The sequence below is a fragment of the Protopterus annectens genome, chromosome 5.part0, assembly GCF_019279795.1.
Source record: "Protopterus annectens isolate FY-2018-M chromosome 5.part0, PAN1.0, whole genome shotgun sequence".
Lineage (NCBI taxonomy): Eukaryota > Metazoa > Chordata > Ceratodontiformes > Protopteridae > Protopterus > Protopterus annectens.
In genome coordinates, this window is record NC_056735.1 from 135,556,006 (window position 1) to 135,576,842 (window position 20,837).

General features: G+C 35.5%; 1 protein-coding gene across 1 annotated transcript in view; it reads left to right on the forward strand.

Annotated features, from left to right (window-relative positions):
* Positions 1-20,837, forward strand: part of LOC122802130 (pyrimidine-specific ribonucleoside hydrolase RihA-like) — a 295,157-nt gene that overhangs the window by 236,549 nt on the left and 37,771 nt on the right. Inside the window, exon 6 of the mRNA XM_044071812.1 lies at positions 7,750-7,841. Within this exon, the coding sequence (XP_043927747.1) occupies positions 7,750-7,841 (92 nt within the window). The remainder of the gene's footprint in view (positions 1-7,749; positions 7,842-20,837) is intronic.

A 20,837-nucleotide genomic window follows, 5' to 3' on the forward strand; every position in this document is an offset into this window, starting at 1 on the left:
TTCTGCAAGCAATTATTTTGATATCATGTGCTGTTAACAATACTTAAGGAATAATATAAATTAATCTCATAATTCTATCTATATAAGGGACCAACAACAACAACATAACATAAATAGAACTGAAGATCAATTACATGTCTGCATAACAATTAAAAAAAAAGTAAAACAACCAGTCTGATAAGATAAGGTGCACTAGAATACTCCAAATAAAACTGTTTTGTTAAAATTGAGTTCTTTTGTCTGTACATAAGTTAAATCAACCAGAACAACATTGGAAAGCAGAACCAAAAACGTTACTGTATTCACTTGACCCAGTGTATGCAAAAGTGACAGCCAGTTCAACCATACTTCAATAATCTTGCACTAAGGTGTCCTTCACAAGCAAATGAATTAATCATTCTACTTTACTTACTTGCTCCTGTATGCTATAACTTGCTTAAGCATTGAGCATTAAGGAAATAGAAGAGCCAAAATCCCTACCCAAAAAAATAAATGAATGATAGATACATCAACATCTCTTTAAAAAAGCTACAGATTGTCAAAATCTCAAGGGATTGCATTAAACCAGAACTTGGAATGGAACTCGTATGTAAAAGTACTCAAAACAATCCTGTTTTTATCCAATATATGCCCTTTACTTAAATATGTATTTCTCAAATTTGTTATATCATAAATCACATATTATTAGAAATAAGACATCAAAACCATCAAAGATTATCAAAGAAGAAATTAATAAATTAACTTTTCAATCCACATATTTTTAACTAATATTTTAACTCATTTGTCTTACATTTCCAAATAAAGAATATTTAAACAAAAAATCTGATGTCAATCTTCACATAATCCTTGACTTTGGGCTTGGTTCTAAACCTCGGAACCAACTCTGCCATTTATTTCAGCCCGTGTCTTCCAAACTCTCAAGCTAGGCTTTACCCATAATGCTCCTCTCTAAATTACCTCAGATCTCATTTGCTGCTTCATGTGTCAGACACGTATGACCACTGTCGAACTTTGGCTTATAATTAAAGTAAGTTTTTTCTTTGAAAATATATTTTCTTCCTTTTTACAAATTTCCCTTTAGCTTCTAGTGAGTTTTTTCTTTACCCGCACCTCTTGTTTAGTATTTGTAGTGTGTGTGTGTGTGTGTGTGTGTGTGTGTCTCTCTCTCTCTCCTTTTACTACCATTGGTAGTTCTTACCTCCATACCATTGTTGGTACTTCTTTGTACCTGTTTAGGCATTCTCTTAAATACCATTGCTAGTATGTCCCTTCCTTTTCCCTGTTTAAAAAAAATTCTTCTCTCTTTGTTCTTTTCTAGTTGAGTGAATATGTGATTACCTCATTATGGCTGACAGATCAGAATCCCCAGCTAAGTCATCTAAGGGCAGAAAGAAAAATTCCTAACTCAGGCGGGCATGTGTGGTGCGTTTATTGCCTGGGTAAAGTTCACCTGTAGGAGGATTGTTCAATATGCCACGGTTTCTCTGCCAGTATGCTCACTGAACCGAGAAATAAACTTATTCTTAAAGGTCTGCTGAAAGGTGACTTTGAAGAGGTCATTTCTGGGTCCAAGACAGAAGCCAGTTCATCTTCCTCTTCCAAGAAGGAATTGTCCTCAGTTTCTAATACTTCAGAACCACCTAAAAAATTTTCTAAACAGCCTTAGGTGTCAACAGGTTCCTCGGCACCAAATGGCAAAAATGATTCGGCACGTAAAAAGACGTAGGAGTTGACTTCAGCTGCCTCGGCACCAAGAGATTCATTGGTACCGGAGCAATCAGAGGTTATTTTTGTTCCAAGATCTAGATATTCTCCTTCTATAGATCCATTCAAGGATCGACCACAGAGCCCCATTGTTGATCCGAGACCCCCTAGGTCTCCTTCAACTTCATTCAATCCAGTAAGAGTCTCTTTGAATTGGACATTATGAGACTGGTGGATCAGCTCCTCATGTTGAGGGAAATGTCTTCTGTTCCTAGCCAAGTCAGCACCGGGACCGGCCCTATTGCGACATCATCCTTTCTTCCTCCTCCAACTCCTGTTGAGTCATTGAATCCCATGGTTCTGACAGACCCAACTTCAACTGTCTCTTTTCTGGTAAGAACTTCTCCTAAACTAAGGGTTGCCTTGAGTTCCTCCGGGCTTTCAGGACCAGATGCCTCCTGGGGTCAAGACTCCCTGGCCAGTTTTGAGGTGCAGGGATTGACTTCATTAATTTCAGAGCCTTTCATGCCCCTCAGTGCCTCAACCTTCATTGGATCGACCCATACTTCAGTTTTGGGGGTCACCATTACTGTGCTGTATGGGACCTTGGTTCTAGAAATCTGATACAAGGGTTTGAGAGGTCACTCAGTGGAAGTTCTAGCTTGGCTGGAGTTTTCATTTAATTTTTACTGATTGTTTTTTCTGTGTGACCTTCTCACTTTTTGTTTTAGTTTGTTAGCTGGGATATTTTGCAGTCACCCTAATAGTAATGGACATCAGCTGGTTATAACAGCCCTGTGTTTCTTATGCTTAGTCAAACACTCTGCTTGTGCTGTGCTGATGAGGTCATAAGGCTGAAATATGCATATCCACAGCTAGTGGGGTTTGGCTTTATTGGCCTGAAATTGTCCATTAAAACTACTTAAAAAAGTCATGGGCATTCAAAATCTCCATATAGCTGAAACACCTGATGTTTGTAAGGGCCATTTGCATATATCCCATGTGCCTCTGATACAAGAGGTTTGAGAAGTCACCCATTGGAAGTTCTAGCTTGGCTGGAGTTTTCATTTAGTTTTTAGTGATTGTTTTTTTCTGTGTGACCTTCCAGATCTAGGCATCATAATAAATTATGAAAAAATCAAATTTATAACCCTCACAACAACTAGAATTCATCAGAGCCCTGTTGGACACAGTTGCAGGAATTGCTTCACTCCCACTGGAGAGGCTACAAAGGATCAGCTCTCAAGTCAGCCTAATTGTCCAGAGCAAATGTGTTCCAGCCAGGTTAGTCCTACAAGCATTAGGCTTATAGCAACCTTTGCCACTCTAGTTACCTTAGCAACATACCACATGCAAATCTTACAATGGATGCAAGCCTCCCAGTGGTCTTCGATAGATCAGCCAATGTTTTACCACATCTTGATTACCAATCGCTGCAAACAGGAACATTCATGGTGGCTCCACTCCAATGAGATTTGCTCGGGCTGTCCATTCGTCTTTCTGCAACCCCAAGCCATAGTGACCACGGGTGCTTCCCAGATAGACTGGGGGGGGCATTATCTGGGAAGGACAGTCCAAGGCATGTGGTCCCAACTGGAGGCCAACTTGCACATCAGTATTCTAGAGATGAGGACAGTGCTATTAGCATTGCAAGCATTTCCGGATGCCCTTCCTCTAGCAACTGTAGCAATTCAGATGGACAACATGTCTGTAGTCCGGTACATCAACAAACAAGGGGGACCCAAATCTTGCTCTTTGTGTCAAGAAGCCCTCCGAGTTTGGCAGTGAGTGATTTGTTCCAACCGCTTTTTCACAGCAATGCACATTCCAGGGAGCTCCAACGTGATAGTGTTCAAACTGAACAGAACCAGTCTCATGACTCACGAGTAGTCTCTCAATCCTGTGGTGGCAAAAGAGATTTTGCGTCACTGGGGCCAACCTTGCTGCAATCTTTTTGTGTCCCCCTAAACAACAAGTGCAGCAGTTCTTTGCCCTAACCCCCCCCCTCCGGGGGAGTCAGCCAGAGATGCTCTTCTGTATGATTGGACCTCCACTCTTCTTTATGCCTTTCCCTTAACTCCTTTGATATCCCAGTTTCTAAAGAAAGAGGTCAGAGAACTCAGTAATCCTCATTGCCCCCTTTGGGCCTCGGCAAGTTTGGTTTCCCTTCCTTTGACATCATCTTCTTTGGAAATCTTGGATGCTGGACCCAGCTCCAGATCTGCTGAATCATCTGGAGGTCACGGTTCATCTGAACCTCCTTCATCTCAAGCTCATGGCATGGCTTCTCCAATTCCCATAATTTCCAGGCATCCTTTCCTTTCTTCTCCTGTCTGCCATATCATTGTGGCCCATCACAGACCTTCAACTAGGAAACCGTATCAAAGTAAATTGGAAACATTTGCAAGTTGGGTGCTTATTAACAAACTTGATCCTTATACGACCCCTATTCATAAAGTTTTGCACTTTTTAGCTAACCTGTTTCAATCTGGTTCCTCCACCTCAACAATTAAAGTCCATCTAGCTGCAATTTCTAACTTCCATATGGGGTTTGATGGATCATCCCTTTTGTCACATGAGCTCTGTAAAGCCTTTTAAAGGGAGCCCTTATGTTAAGACCTCCATTTAAAGACCTCATTCCTCCCTGGGATCTCACACTAGTTCATCAGTACCTTACTCTGTCTCCTTTTGAGCCATCAGCTACATCTGACTTAAAGTTTTTGACTTGGAAAACTTTATTTTTAGTGGCTATTATATCTACCAGAAAAGTATCTGAACTTCAGGCCTTGTCCTGCAAACCACCCTACATAATATTTCACAAAAATAGGGTCTCCCTTAGGACTAATCCATCCTTTTTACCGAAAGTAGTCTCAGAATATAATATCAATCAGACACTTCAACTACTGGTCTTTTTTCCTCATTTTTCCAATAAAAGGGAGTATTCCCTTCATTTAGTAGCCGTCCACAGACCGCTACAATTTTATCTACACAGAACAAAGGACTTCAGAAAATCTGACCAACTGTTTGTTGCCTTTTCCTTGCTTTCTTTAGGTAACCCAGTCTCAAAGGTTACCCTGAAGACATGGCTCAAAGATTGTAGTCATTTATCTTGAGTCAAAATGGCTCTTCTTTCATGCCCAGTAAAAGCCCACTCAACTAGAGTGGTGACAACGTCTACAGTTTTTCATGCCAGAGCTTCTTTAGATGACATTTGTGCAGTAGCCACTTGGTCTTTTCCTCATGCCTTTATCATTGGATCAGTTCTGTAGGGGATGGGCATCATTCTCATTCAGTTCAATGGTGCTTAGGAATATTCTCCCGTGAGACCTCCCAAGATTCAGGTAACTAGGGACTCTGTCCCACAGTCAAGAATTACGTGAAGATTGACAACATCAGATAAAGAAGTTATGTCTTACCATAACGTTCCATCGGTGTTGTTGATCTTCACTAATCCTTGACATTCCCTCCCTCCTTCCCCCAGCCTGAGACTCTCAGTGGATCGAATTTTTCAAGAACTGGCTTCATATTAGGGACACATATATAGTCTCTTATTCTTATTGCTATATGTCTATCACTATTTTAGCCAAACTCAATCTGAGGTAATTTAAAAAGGAACATTATGGGTAAAGCCTATCTCGAGAGTGTGGAAGGCATGAGCTGAAATAAATGGCCGAGTCGGTTCTGAGCCCAGAGTCAAAGATTAGTGAAGATCGACAACACAGATGGAATGTTATGGTAAGACATAACTTCTTTATTTATTGCAAGTTTTTTAATGAGCAATTTGGTAGGAAGTTAAAAGTTTTCATGCAAAGTACCATACCTTTAGAATTGTAACCTTAATTATATACATCTGCTTCATTTATTTTTAATATATCAACATATCAGATAGTTACTCATGAAATCAATTAAAGGAGTGATTCTTATTATTTATATTTTTGCATGTGTTTAATAGGGTCTATGTCATATAATCTAACTTCCAAAATTTTGAACACCATATGTTCGAACTTGGAAGTTCGAAATATGACAACATCGAAACCTCAGAACAGCTAATTTTTTCCCAGGGAAAAAAATTGCTGTTCTGAAAAACACACACACAACACAGGCCCACCAAAAACCTAATAAACCTACACTACACCTTACATACACAACTATCTATACACTAACCTTAACCCGCACCCTAACCCTAAGGTCCGTCACTATCGCACTCTTACCTTACCCGCACCCTAACCCTAAAGTCCTTCACTATCGCACACTTACCTCACCCACGCCCTAACCCTAAAGTCCATCACTATCGCACACTTACCTTAACCACACCCTAACCCCAACGTCAGTCACACTTGCACACTTACCTTAACTTGATCCATAACTTTCGCACCACAGTAGAGAAAATGTTGAAGCCGCGGAAACAGCCAACTGAATTCTTTCCCTGGGAAAGAATTTGAATTTCCGCAGCTTCGACATTTCCATTTTTTGAACTTCCCTGTTCGAGCTTCCAGTATTTGACATTCGAAATGGTCGATTAAATAACATAGACCCGTTTAATATACATTGTAGCATCTCTTCTGTTTAAAAACAATAAATAACTAGTACTTTCTATCCCTCCAGTTACAGAGGAACATAGCATCTGAGATTTTTGCACCATTAGAGATTAGAACAAATCAGTACCAGGATGTGCAGAAACTAACTAAAAGTAAACATAACTCCCCTTTTTAATAAAAATGAGTTCAACTATGAATTAACATTACTGTTACCATCAAATGTAAACATACAGTAAAATAAAAAAAAGTTATGAAAGACTAAAAAAGGTTTAAGTGAATATGTTAAACAACAAGCGGGAAAGCAAATAATAATAATAATAAATAGAGCACTATTTCCAAGAGATAAAGCAAATAATAAATGGAGAATTATTCCCTCTTTCCTTCTTTTATAGATGACACCCCATTTACTGCTGTTCGGAGAATGGGCCTGTTGATCATAAATAAAACAATGAAATAAGATGCATTTAAAGAATGTGCCTGTTGAGCATAAGTAAAACAATGAAATACGATACACAGTACTAGTGGTTGTTAATGCTGATTTTGTGATTTTTTTTCCTTTAAAGAGTATTAGAGCTATTAGATGATGTTATCTTACATTTTTACACTGTTTCTTAAGAAGAAGAAGAGAATAATCTATATAACTTACCATTTGAAATACAGAAATGTTGTCTTTAAGTATTTTTTAAATGTAAATAGTCCCAAAAAGGATTTCTGAAGTCATTTTCCTTTCATTTTTGATGATAAAATATTCTTCCAGAATGATTTTTCTGTCTGTCTTTAAGGCTTAAACTGACCCATCCTTTTCTTGAGAAGAGGAGAGAATTATATTTTTGGAATGAAAGAAATAGCTTCTTGAAAAATGTTGAACATTTGTGGACCTTCTTAAAGGAAGATTTTGAGTCTGGCAGGAAATAACATATGAACTTTAAAGTCAGTCCCCGTCAGTTCATTTTTTTAAGATATAAGCACAATTTCCTTTTCTCTATCACTTTAGTTGAACTTTTTTGTCATATCTTATGCTGTTGTCTCCTATATTTGGGGAGGATTGGAACAAGCAGTTTATGAGACTAGGTATTTAAAGAAGGCATAAACTTGACAATGAGTTGCCTTGGAGGAGCACCTTTCTTGGGAGAGTATTTGCAAATAGATCAGCGTTTTTTTGATTATCATGAGATAAAATTTCAGGTAAATTCAAGATGTTTGGTAACTGTGTAGTGAAAAAAGATGTTGGAGCCCTCAGTATTTTCCAGGACAAGTATAGCCTTAGAGTGTTCCTCCTCTCCCTGTTTTTCAAGTCCTCTAATGTTATGGGGAAAAAATGTATTTTGTTTGTGAAAACATGCAGTCTATGCGTCTTCCTCTTTCATTCTTCCTACAAGATCATTTAGGGATTCTTCTGTGTTATTCATTTTGAAGTTTTGTTGTTTCATCATATCTGTGAGAATATTAATTTGCTGTAGTCTTCTTTAATATTGCCCATTTTGATGTCTAATTTATCTATTTTCAGTGACTCCTGGATGCTTGAAGCTAAAGATTTACTCTCCATCTTCATACTGTTTACTTGATTTGAAGCCTTGGAGTGACTCATCTTATTATAAGGTACAACACTTTAATGATTTTTTTTTCTGACTGGCAAATACTTGAAAGAAGTTTCAGTGAAGGAATCCACACGTCAAGTCTGTTGTTTAGTAGCAACTAAATTTCAGAAATGTGAATTTTTGAATCCTTAGAGGGAGAATATTCTGTCAAAATAGACAATATTCTGTGGTGTGGACATTGCTCTCAATACTGTTAGTAGTCCATCATATACCATTTTGACCATGTTGCTTTTAGATGACATGCTTTTTCTTTCTTCACTTTCTGTGCTTTCTATTGTTTCTAATCACCAAAGTGTTTTTAATTCTATATAATTTCACTGAAATCTGTTTTCAGAACTAGTTATTTATTTTTATTTGTAAATTTGATAAACACACAGTCTGGATGTCTTTGTCATAGCAGCTTTGATCTTTTGCCATTGCTGTGCTCTATCAGATTCACAGCTGCTACCCAGTTTTGTTAAAGTAATCAGTCTTAAAGTTCATTACTTTCATACTAGAACTGCAAATCTATGAATGTCTTTTTGTGAATTTTCTTAGAGCAAAATCTGTTTATACATACCTGCTAAGTGTGAAAATATCTGACTCTTAAAAACTGATCTTGAAAACAAACCTTAATAAAAATAAGACTATACTATTTTTTAAAAAAGTATTGCAATTTTATATAGAGGAACAAGCACGTTAACATAATAAAACAAATATCTGTTTACAGAAGTGTCTGCATCAATTCTTGTTATATACATTACTAAAATTCATTAAACAGCTATAAACTGATCATAGACCTTAGATTAATATTTCTGTATTGATTTCAGTTTTTATCCAGTAATCATATTCTTTGCTTATTCTGTCTGCTTCTATCATTAAGACATTAAAGTATATATTTATTTATGACCCACAACATTGACAATATTTATAAATTCTCTAAATGAAGATGTAACCTCATTTTTCCAATTTTTTGTAGTAATTTTCCTGACTGTTATTAATTAGCTCCAGATAAGTGGGAATTGAGAACTGGATTCACTTCCAGGAATTGGAGCATTAATTTGGATAAATATGCTCTCCCTATCTTGCTATTTATTTCAAGATTGTTTCAAAAATTAAGAATGGGTGGGTATTCTTTTTCAATAATATCTGACATTGTCAACTTTAGAGATTAAGAATCATCAGTTTCCATATCCATGTCATATTTACCCATTAAGTAGTTTGTGCTAAGCACTTTAGTCTCTTTTATTATTTGATTCCAAAAGATCAAATCCTTAATTTTTTGAGCTTAACAATTTTTTTGAAATTTCAGTCTGTCTGTACATTCTGGAGTAAATAGTAGAGGAATAATGTGAAATACCATGCTTTTATCTTTGTGTATTTATATATAAAAATTCTAAATCTCTTTAATATATTGTTTTAGAAAGTAGCATCTGCTGAATTGTGTTTTTTAATAAATAATTCTTTACCAGCCACTTCATATTATTATTCAAGATTTGTATATGTTGTATATGTGTTTTCCTTTATTTAACCAAATGGTTCATGCATTTTTTCCAGATGACTAAAAGTGTAACCATAAAGTTTCTGTTTTAATAGTGGCGGATATAGTATAAGTTTCTGGGATAGGAAATAGTGTTCCACCATCTTTTTATTCTCTTACATAATGTCCTAATGCCAGAGCCGGCCTTGGGTTGACTAGGCTAAAGGTCACCGCAGCACTCTTCCAAACTACCCAGTGCCCCATTCTGGTCTACCTACACCATCCACATTACTTTTTTGTTCATTTTTCACTGGTTGGAATACTCTTCAATGTCTCCTGTTTCCATTCAACACATTTTAAAGAAACCACTTTTACTACAATACTGCAATCAATAAATAAATAAATGAATGCTGGAAAAGTGCCCCTGCTTGAGTGGCACCCTAGGCAATCATCTAGTTGGCCTATGCCTAAGGTTGGCTATGCCTAAAGCTATTCTAGACTTATTGGGGTACCATAAGAACTTCTAAAGAACAGCTTAGCAACTTTTTTGTAGGAACTAAAGATGATGTCTGTATTGTGTGTAGTACTTTGGGAAAAATAACCATGTTTATTAAAATCAACCTATCTTCTATAGAAAAAAAACATATTCCATTTATTTATTAGTGATTTAATGTTGTCCAAAATATTTTTTTTATAATTTAATGTTGTTTCTTTACAACTGCTTGTAAGAGTAATCCATAAATATTTAAGCTGTATACAATCCCATTTAAATGTTCTGTTACTTTCCATCAAATATGTTAATAAGGTGTTCGTTTTAGCCTGATTAAACTTTGGATCTGACAACAATTCAAAATATTTTAGCCAAAGCAAATAAGGTACAACCTTGTTTTGTCTCATTAGTTATGTTTATTGACTGTGAAATAAAAGATCCTTGTTTAACAGATGAAATGGAATTTCAATAAAGATGATTAAAAAAGAATATAAAGTTACTTAGAAGTTTGAACACTTCTAATACCTTAGTTAAATATAACTAGGTTATTGAATCAAAGGCTTTATGTACATCCATGTTAATTATAGATATTATTTATTGTCATTAGCATAATCAATTAAATTAATTATTCTTTTGCAGTTACCCTGTGTCTGCCTGTTTAATATAAAACCAGTTTAAATTTTCTCTATTAATGTAGATAGTATATTTTTTTAATTTATGGGCAAGGATTAACATAAAACAATTTACAATCAACATTCAGTAATGATATAGGTCTATAAGAAGAGAGTAGAAATGGATCTTTATCCTCTTTTAATAAAGGTGAAATAATTGTATATTTCCATGATGGAGGCATGTTAAATATAGTTTTAACTTCTGTGAATGTTTTCTATAAAAGAACTAAAATATTGTGAGGTAAAATTTTATATGATACTGAAATTATGCCACAGTTACTTACTGTATTATTTTCTTTCAACCTTTTAATGTGTGCCTTTATTTCTGTTATAGAAACAAATATTTTTATTTTTCTTATTTACTCCAATCCTTTTTGTATATTCCTATATAAAAGGGTACCAATTACTTTTTCATCTTTTTTTCCTTTTGAGAATTTACATTAATTTCCTGTTACTACCCAAGATAGATATACTGTTCTTACTATCGTTTTGGATCTAAGAGCTAGCTTGTGTAAGCCTTTAGGTGTTAAAGAATAAGAATATAAATCTACTTTAACATTTTTCTAAACCAATGGAAACCTTATGCTGTAGAATCTTCTGAAAATCTACACTCTTTCTTTCATGTCTGATAACAGGCCTTTTTCTCCTCTTGGTATTTTTTAATTTTATTTCTTTGCAGTTACAATTAGCCTTTATTTCATTGCTTTCAGTAAAAATGTTGTCATATAAATATACTTTCATAGAGTTCCACAGCATCACATTAGAAACTTCACCGTTATTAGTGAAGTCTAAGAACTGGTGTATTTCTGTTAGAAACTGCTCTTTAATGTATTTTAACATTGTTAACAAGTTGGCAGTCTATTTGAAAAATATTGGCTTTATCATTATTGTATAACTAATTGTATTATGATCTTATAAAGGACATGTTTTCACCTTTACCTTTTATGGTTTAGAAACGAAATCAAGTACATACTCCATCAGTTCTTGATTGCATACCAGATATATTAAAAGTCATGAGTGTAAACAAAGAATTTGATTCAGAAAAGTTATTTAACTTCTATGATATTAGGTAAGTCTATAAATATTTAAAAAGCTGAAATCTTAGGTGTATTAATTGCACTAGTATCATTTTCTTTATGTTTACAGTTAAAAGTCTCCAGCCATTGTCATACTTCCCTTCATATTCAAATAGAGAATTTAGCTCCAATTTCCAAGATCCAGTAAATATTTGCTAATGTTAAGATTCTTTTTGATATTTAATAATTACCATACATATCATACCTTTACCACATCTAAATGAGTCATTAACCCTAAGCATTTTAATAGAAATTTTCCATAGGATTGTTGTTCCCCTTCTCCTTTCTTTAAGGCTAGAACTTGCTAGTACTGCATATCCCTTTGTATTTAATCTATTAATATCATTTTGTAATAAATGATTTTCTTGAAAGAAACACTTGTTTTTATGCATTTTAAATACATAAACTACCTCTCAGACTTGAACTGTTGAGGTAGTTTACATTTAGTGGAACACATTTTAAAGAAGACATCTTATCTGATGTATCTTTTTTTTGAAATATAGCTATTACTAATTCTTATTTTTTATTTTCTCATTATTAACCCACACCCTTAACATAATGGCTGTATGAAGAAAACAGTTGTCTGAAAGCATATTTTGACATAGACATACAAAACAAGGAATTAACACTATTAAAGCTAACTAAAGTAAAAGTAAAATATTTTCTTCCTATGGAACTTAAGGTTCATAGCTTGAATAGGTATCCCATAGAAAGTATCCTTTTCTTGTACTCTCTAACACTCACTTATGCTAGTATTCCTTACTGTAAAGGTGTGGACCATCAAATTAGGGCTTTATGTAGATTATATTTAATTATCTTTTGTTGACCACTGCACAGTAAAGGCAACATTTGACAGACATTCCAATGGGATGCAATGCCATCTCACAATTGGCATCCGTACTAACCTGTACATATGTGTAGTTTATATTCCCCTGGATACTGCCCACACTAAAGAGAAAACTTCATCTAAGGGAATAGAATTATCCCTTAACAGACACCAAAGAAAATGATATACTGAGTAGCTCATGGTTTAAAACTACTATAGGAGAAAGAGTCTTTTACTGACTTAGCCCTGCCACCTGGGACCAGTCCAAAAAATCTATATAGCTGTTTAAATCAGCTTGAAAATGAGGCCTCTTGTACGTTCTTCAGAGACATTGGCTAATATACTTCATCAGATGAATTTCACAATCTCTAGGATAAAGCCTCATCTTGCAGCTGACCAGCACTTTTTATAAACTAAATGCTTAGCAACTGTAAATATTGTAAATAACTATAAATACTATTATTGCCTACTTTTGTGTATTAGCCATGCCAGTAAATACTTGTTGTAGACTAATCAGTGTTTAATCATTCAGTATCTATACATTGCTGTACAATTCCATTTACATATTGTACTTTATCTAAGGTCTGTGGTTGTGGTCAAAATTAGTCAGTAGACTAGCATGCCTTCTCTATAAAAAAATGGTAAGTAAATGTAGTATAAAAAGTATCCCAATTATGATGGTAAAAAAGACTGTTTTAAGTTCATGTCCATCATTATCACACAGTAAATTTGTATCCATTTAAACATATGTTTAATCTTTAATTTTATAGGTGGTTACCAGATGTGCATTCAAGGAGACTATTGAGACTATTCAGTTTCCAAAAAAAGCTCCAGGTCACTCTCTGGTTAAGTAAACTGCTCAGAAGCACATAGTAGGCAGATGAAGACTGAGAGACTCAAACTCTGGACCACAAGAAATAGCTTGTCAACAGCTCATAGTTTCAATCTACTGTACCAACTGATAGACTTCACACTTTACCCAACACTGATCTTATTAGTTTTCTCAAGACTGTAAGTTCCATATTCTATAACAGTCATTATATTGTGTGGAAGATTTCAATAGCATTGCATTAATAACCATATCTGAGTGCTTAAAACAGATGCAGTCTTACTTTAACTATGTGCTAACAACAGGCTCAAATGTATATGATAAAGAAAAAAACGTATAAAAGATCAACCTGCCAAATATTAATGTATGATTGTAATACAGAAACTAAAACTAGATATATTTTTAAAAAGCTATTATGCATAACAGGTGGGACTATTAACTTCTTATCATAATGACAACACTTTCCATATTGTCTTTAAATGTGAATGGTCTCACAGATATACACAAAAAAGAAAGAGTAGTGAAATATATTTAAAAAAATGCAAAGTGCAAATAGCTATGCTACAAGAAACATATTTGAAAAGAACTGAGCATGTAAATTTGGCAAAGAAAGACTTTCAGTATCGTTATTCAGTGGAAAGTCTGGAACAGTGGAAAAGGGGAGTACTTATATTTATTGTGAGAGGAGCTCCAGTAATGAAAGAAGAGGGGGGAAAAGATAATGGTATATTTGTAGAACTAAGGGCCTACTAGCAAGGGAGGAGGATTATGCTGGCATGTATTTATATTTCACCTAAAACTGCTACATTGGCGATTAAGAAATTTCTGGGAGAAATAATCAGCTTTTAGTAGGGAATGTTACTTATAGGTAGGGACTGGAATTTGATTTGCAACAGTGAGGATGTATCTGGGGAGCCTTGAAGGGGAAAATATAACAAAAGAGGGTAGAATTTTTGAAGGGATTTATTAAAATGTTTGGTATGGAAGATGTTACTTTAGTAGTAGGAGATCAGAGAGAATTTACTTATTATTCCCAAAATACAAAAACTGGGCTAGGCTAGACAGAAGTTATAATTCACAGGAGCATGTGTACTTAATTGAAAGTTTTGATAGATATCCAGTAACTGTTTCAGATCATGTGCCAATAATAACTAAATAAAAATGCAGGATAATGAAATAAAAAATGAGACACTGATGGTTTCCCACCTATCTGTTAAATAGAATTTAAGGAATGGGTAGTGAAAATTACTCGGGAGTTATTAGGGAAGATAGAAATTTCTTCTGAAAATATAGTTAGGGAGTAGGCTAAAATTAGAGTGCAGTTTAAAATATGTTGGAAATAAAAGAAAAATAGAAATGGTTAAGAAGTAACAAGAATTATTTAGAGGGACTGACAAAGGTTGAAGTATCGCAGAATACAGTGTATCTCGCAGAACAAGAAGAGACACAATTTCAGAGTGCTAAAGAGAAAGTAAGCAACTACCTTGACAATATGCATGCATTTAGAAAAACTGATGTTAACTCCAGAGCACAAACGCTTTTAGTACAATGGCTCAGGCCACAGGAAGTAGAAAGGGTTGTTGTTAAGCTTAGGAAGCCTATAACAAGGCAAATAACCAGAGATCCTGCAACAGTATTAGAAATATTTCGGAAATTTTATGAGAATCTGTATAAAGCAGAGAAATCTAGAAATCAGGAAAAACTACAAATGGAACTCTTTATGGAAGAATTAAATATGCCAAGGGTAGAGGAAGGTGAGGCTCAATTACTCACAGTTAGGATAGGAGGAGATGAGATAAAAATGGTGATGTATAACCAATCTACAGAAAGACTCCAGGAATAGATGATATTCCTGTGGAAGTTTGGAAGCTAGGAATTAAGAAAGTAATAATGATCTGGAAGGTTTTGTTTAACAATATTTTAAAAGGAGGAGATGCAACAACATCTTGGTTGTAGCTGTCATACCTAAAGATGGTAAAGACCCATCAGATCCAGCTTCATATAGGCCCACTTCTATTCTAAACTATGATTTTAAAGTGTTTATTTCTATAATAGCTAATTAAATGGCAAAGGTGATGCCAAAAGTGACGGATATGGATCAGTGTGTTTTTGTAGAGGAGAGGCAAACATTTGACAACATTAATAGAGCAATAATGCAGATGTAAGCAGAATGTAAGAAGATACCACTGTTGTTGATAGAGCTTGATGCAAAGAAAGCATCTGACAGAGTAAACTGGGATTTTATGAATAGGGCAATGGAAGCATTTGCATTCCCTGATAAAATTATATATTTTTTCAATAAGCATCATTAAATTAACATGTATGATGTAGGTAGTTTTACATTTACATAAATGAAAAACAAACAACATTGACACCACTTTAGTTGTGAACATTATACATCACAGACACCACTGAAGCAACTGTAGTTGTAAACATTATACATCACTTATAATCTAGCCAGTCATTGTCAGTTAAGCATTATGTGGCTCATTCAAATTCTGCCTCTTAAACCTCGTTCCTTCTCTGCATATATTGTTCCCACAATTCCCATCTTTTCTATGTAGTTTGCTCTGTCCCTTTTCTAAATATCCTAATTCTAGTTTTATCTCTGTTACTACATTCACTACTTCTAATAAAGTTGGTCTTGACTTTGATTTCCATTTTCTAGTAATTGTTTTTGGCAGCCACCATAATTAGACTCAGCGACGCTTTACTTATGTCTAGGCAATTCTAATTCTGTATCATAGCTCAAAAAATCATCTCGCCAGCCAATCCAATACACTCACCCAGCATCTCCAACAGAGTGGTTTGCAGGGAATCCCTAAAGTCTGCCAGCTCATTACACTCCCAAAAAATAAGTTCACAGCATCTTTCTTGCCTGTCACACCTTTGGAGCCTACTTGGGGTATAAAAATACCTATGTAAATATTTCAGGCAAAAATCCTAAATCTTCTAGACATTGATACATATTTGGGAGATGTACATACACCCCCCATTGTCTGTTTGTGAATTGCATATCTAGTCTCTCTCTTCCCAATCCTTTCTAAGCTCCTCTGATTCTTATAATTATCATGCAATATTTTATACTAATTATTCCTTTTTTAATGGCAACTTCTGTTTTAGATTCTATTAAAAGCTCTACCAGTCCTGGTCTTTTATTTAGGACCCCCCTATTTCTTTCTGTTTGCCTATACTGTGATATCAATTCTTCATAGGGAAGGCAATCTCTAACCTGTAGTCCAGATAAATTTGTGACCTCTTCCCATTCTATTACCTTTCCCTTTCTAGTTATTTGCTCCCAATACCTTGGTTCCTTTGGCAGTTTTCTCCAATAAATTCCAGCCCCATCTTGTCTGTTATCTGTATCCATAACAACAGTCATCCCTATTGGTAGAATCTCTTTTTTCCATTCTCATGCTGGTTTAGTTCTTAGAATATTCCCTGCCATTTTATGAATATAACACTCTGTATGATTTTTGTTATTCTCCTTAAGAGTCTGCATCCAAAATCCCAGTCTCTCCTTGTTTCTTGAGGTTCCCCCTGTATTATCATCATTCCTTTCCACTTTGAATTATAGTTTTTTGCCTTTGCTATGTATAAGAGCCTTAACTGTGTTGCTCTAAAATACCCCCTCAAATTGGGTAATCCTAGTCTGCCTTGTTCTATTGGAAGTATCTGTTTATCCCACTTGCCCATTGCTGTCTTCCCTTCCCAGATAAAATCTTTCAACTCTTTTTTAACTGCTATCCACAGCTTCTCCTCTGATTTAGCTGCTGGTAAATTCTCAATTTTAAAGTCTTCTCTGTTTTTCTTAAGTAAAAACGAGGGCAAGATTGACATTGGCCCAAGTAAACTACTCTAGTGTTGTTACAGTAATATTTGTGCTTTAAAACCACTTTACTATAATTTATTGTCAAATACTGACCCTTCTGAAATATGTTTGAATTGGTTGCACATGCCACATTTACTCATGTCTAACCTTTTGCCTCAGGTTCACTTTTTCTAACAAGGTTTTAAAAGAAATATCTAATGGAAGATGCCTCCCATGCAGAGAAGGCCTGCAGAATCAAGGGTCTAGGGACACTTTCTCTGACAGATCCTACCAGTACTCCTGTACAAATGCCCGATTGTCCACCTTAAGAGGCAGTTTAGATTATTTTCAGAGGATTATTTTCAGAGGTTACATAATACTCTGTTCTAGCCCCCCTTTAATGATGAACAAAATTCCTGACATTCCACCCAGTCAGAGGAAAGAAACAGCACAAGAAATAAAAAAGCTATTAGAAAAAATTCATCCAAGAGGTTCCCCCAGACCAGAAAGAATCTGGAACCTACTCAAGATTCTTTTTAGTGCCAAAAAACAGGGGACTGGAGACCAGTTTTGGATCTCAGCATTCTGAACAAATCAGTTAAATACACAAAGTTCCAGATGGTCATGGCTCAGTCCATTTTACCTTTACTGCACTAAGATGACTGGATGTACACAAGAGATCTTCAGGATGGTGTATTATCACATAAAAATAAACAGACGATCCAGAAGATACCTACACATCCATCTTGGAGCCAGGCATTACCAGTTCAGAGCTCTGCTCTTTGGCCTTACCACAGCCCCCAGGGTGTTCACCAAATGCACGGCAGTAGTAGCACACTTCAGACTGCAAGGATTCTGGGTGTTTCTGTACCTAGACAACTGGCTCATAGCCACTCTGACCAGGCATCTGCTAATAAAAGCACTTGACTATGTACTGTCAAGTGCTTTTTTTAGCAGTAGGAATTACCATCAATCACAACAAATCTCAGCTAGAACCATTTCAAGTATTAGAGTTCATAGGGGCTTTGTTCAATACAGTTTGAGTGACAGCTTCCCCTTCTCTACCTAGGAGTTCAGACTATTCGATTTCAAGTTGAAAAAATAATCCAAAATTCTTCTCTATCCACTTGATTGAGTCTCCAAGCCTCTCGACATCCACTGATTGCTGGAATCAGTTTGCTTCTGTATTGCCTGGTATACAGTGATTTATTATTTTCCACAAATACTCTGCTGTCTTCAGTGTTTATTACTTTGCCCTTTTGCCACAGTTTTGTCACAATCGACTCTTTATGCTGGTAGGATAGCATCTTTACTAATGCAGGTTTTAGCTGCTTTTTCATGTCCAGGTTTAGAGCATACACACAATGTCCCCTTTCAATTAGCAAATTCTGCTGTGAAGTACCAGTCCAGTTGCTAGCCTGTGCCTTTATAAAATTAATATAGTCTGTTCCTTCTGGTTTCTTTGGTACTGCAGAAAATCTCAGGTTTCCCTGCATGCTCTGTCCTCTAATTCTACTATTTTTGAAACATCTCTTCTTGAACAGTCTAATAGTCATCCAGCCTTTTCTTCATTTCATCCTCTGAATTTTGTAATTTTATCAGTTCATCTGAATATCTTTTTAAAGCTTCTTCCATTTTCCAGTCTTTTGTTATTTAACTTGATATACTCCTTAAATGTTTCATTTATTTTAATCAGTTCTGAGCATATTTGACTTATTTTTTTCCTCCAGAGTACTGGAAGCCATGTCTTGCACCAAAGCTGGAGTTTGAACTTCTTTTTGGTGAACAACTGCAGGATTCTTCCCAATCAGTGTTTTCTTTTCATCTTTTCCAGCTGATTTTTTTTCAGGCTGTCTTAGTTTCTTCTTTGCTGGCATCCAGGCAGTAACTAAATTTACTGAAAGTGGCAGAGTTCCTGGCACTTACCTCTCAGTTTCTTCTTTTACACTGGAAGAGCTGAAGTAGCTGTTGATTGGTGTCCAGCCATCTTGGAAATTCATAGTAAGGCCTTATTAAGTTTAATTCTGTTTGCTGCCAAAAAGCAAGTACTAGAAAATGGAGATCAAAACCTAAACCAACTGTATTTGATGTAGTGAGTATTGTAAAATTCGGGCCTCTGCTGAAAATGGAAATATATCCAGTTAGACTAGCCCGGTTAACAAATGTAAAATAAAATAAATAAAAAATAAAAGTGATACAAGGACTGGTATATGGATCTTTAGAAAAGGGAAGGAGCAAATACATAGAAATAGATGAACTCTATGGGAATAATACATACAGAATACTGTTAAGCAGGAGAAGTGAGGTTAAATGGAAGGCAGGAATTTGAGGAATTTATGTAATGATGGACTGAATGACAGATGACTGGAGATTAAGCATACTCATGCCAGTGTAGACAAACAAAGGGGACATCCACAACTGTGGGTATTACACAGGCATCAGACACTGTCTCTTTACATGGCTTTATACTATGCACAAGCTTGCAAAGGTTTGTCAGCTACTGACATCAGCTGGTCACCATCTCTATTGTCAGTGGTGGGAGTAACAATAGAGGACACTGCAGTGCCACTATCATTTACTGCCTGTGGCAATTGCACACCACACAGGCACATGATTATGTTGTGCAGAATCCAATAGGTGGTAAATATACTGCATGCTGTAGCACGGTCATACAGAAGGGCACCCCCATACTTGTCCAGCCACTGGAAATAGGCTTTGAGCAGGCCAAATGCTTGCTCAATGGCTGTCTGTGTCTGAGACAGGAAAGTGGCAAAGTACTCCCAGCAGCTCCCTGGGGGTTATGGACTGGTATCTTTAGCCAAGATTGCAGTCAGTAGCCTGCATCACCTGTAAAACAAAAGAGGGAGGGGGACACATAACAAAAGGGAAATTATTACTCAGTAGTACTTGTAACAGTCTACAGATACTGAAATACCTCTGATTAGGAACATTAAAATGCTTTGTACTTACCAACAAGATGACCATGAGGATTCCTACCATACAGGAAGAGGAGGTAAGAGTGAGGCTGTGTATCAAATATGGGAATCATGGGCACTGCAAGGATGCTGCACATGTTGATTTTGCAACCGCATACATCATACACACACACTACCTGGCAGTTAATGGAATGGTAGCCTGTTCTGTTCTCATACATCTCTGTAGTCCAGATGGGACCTTAATAACAACTTAAGTGCAGTCTGTCATACCAATCACCTCAGGAAAGTATACAGTCCTGTAGAAGGTACTCATGTTACTGACTCCTTCCTGAGGTGACATTGAGAAATAGTTGCACTAATCCTCATATGCCAAATTTATGTTAAATGCTGAAATATCTCCAAGGTAGAATACTATGAGAAACCTAATGTGTTTCCAGTTTGACTCTAAAAGGTCCCCGTGGTAAACATAATGAGGGCTACACATAACGTGATATCCAGATGTATAGGAAGGTCATATAGTCCAGTAGTCCCATCTGTGAGTCACACAAACTTAATGCCCATACTGTGTCCACTCTAAGTTTGTCCAAGACTTCTTGGTCAGCAATGTTCATATGGGTAGCCTTTGCTTATATACTTCCCATAGTCTTATTTGAATTTTCTATAGCTATACTACTAGACAGTCAACCAATATATATATATATATATATATATATATATATATATATATTTTTATATATATATATATATATATATATATATATATATATATATATATATACATATACACATATATATATATATATATATATATATATATATATATATATATATATATATATATATATATATATATATATATATATATATATATATATATATATATATATATATATATATAT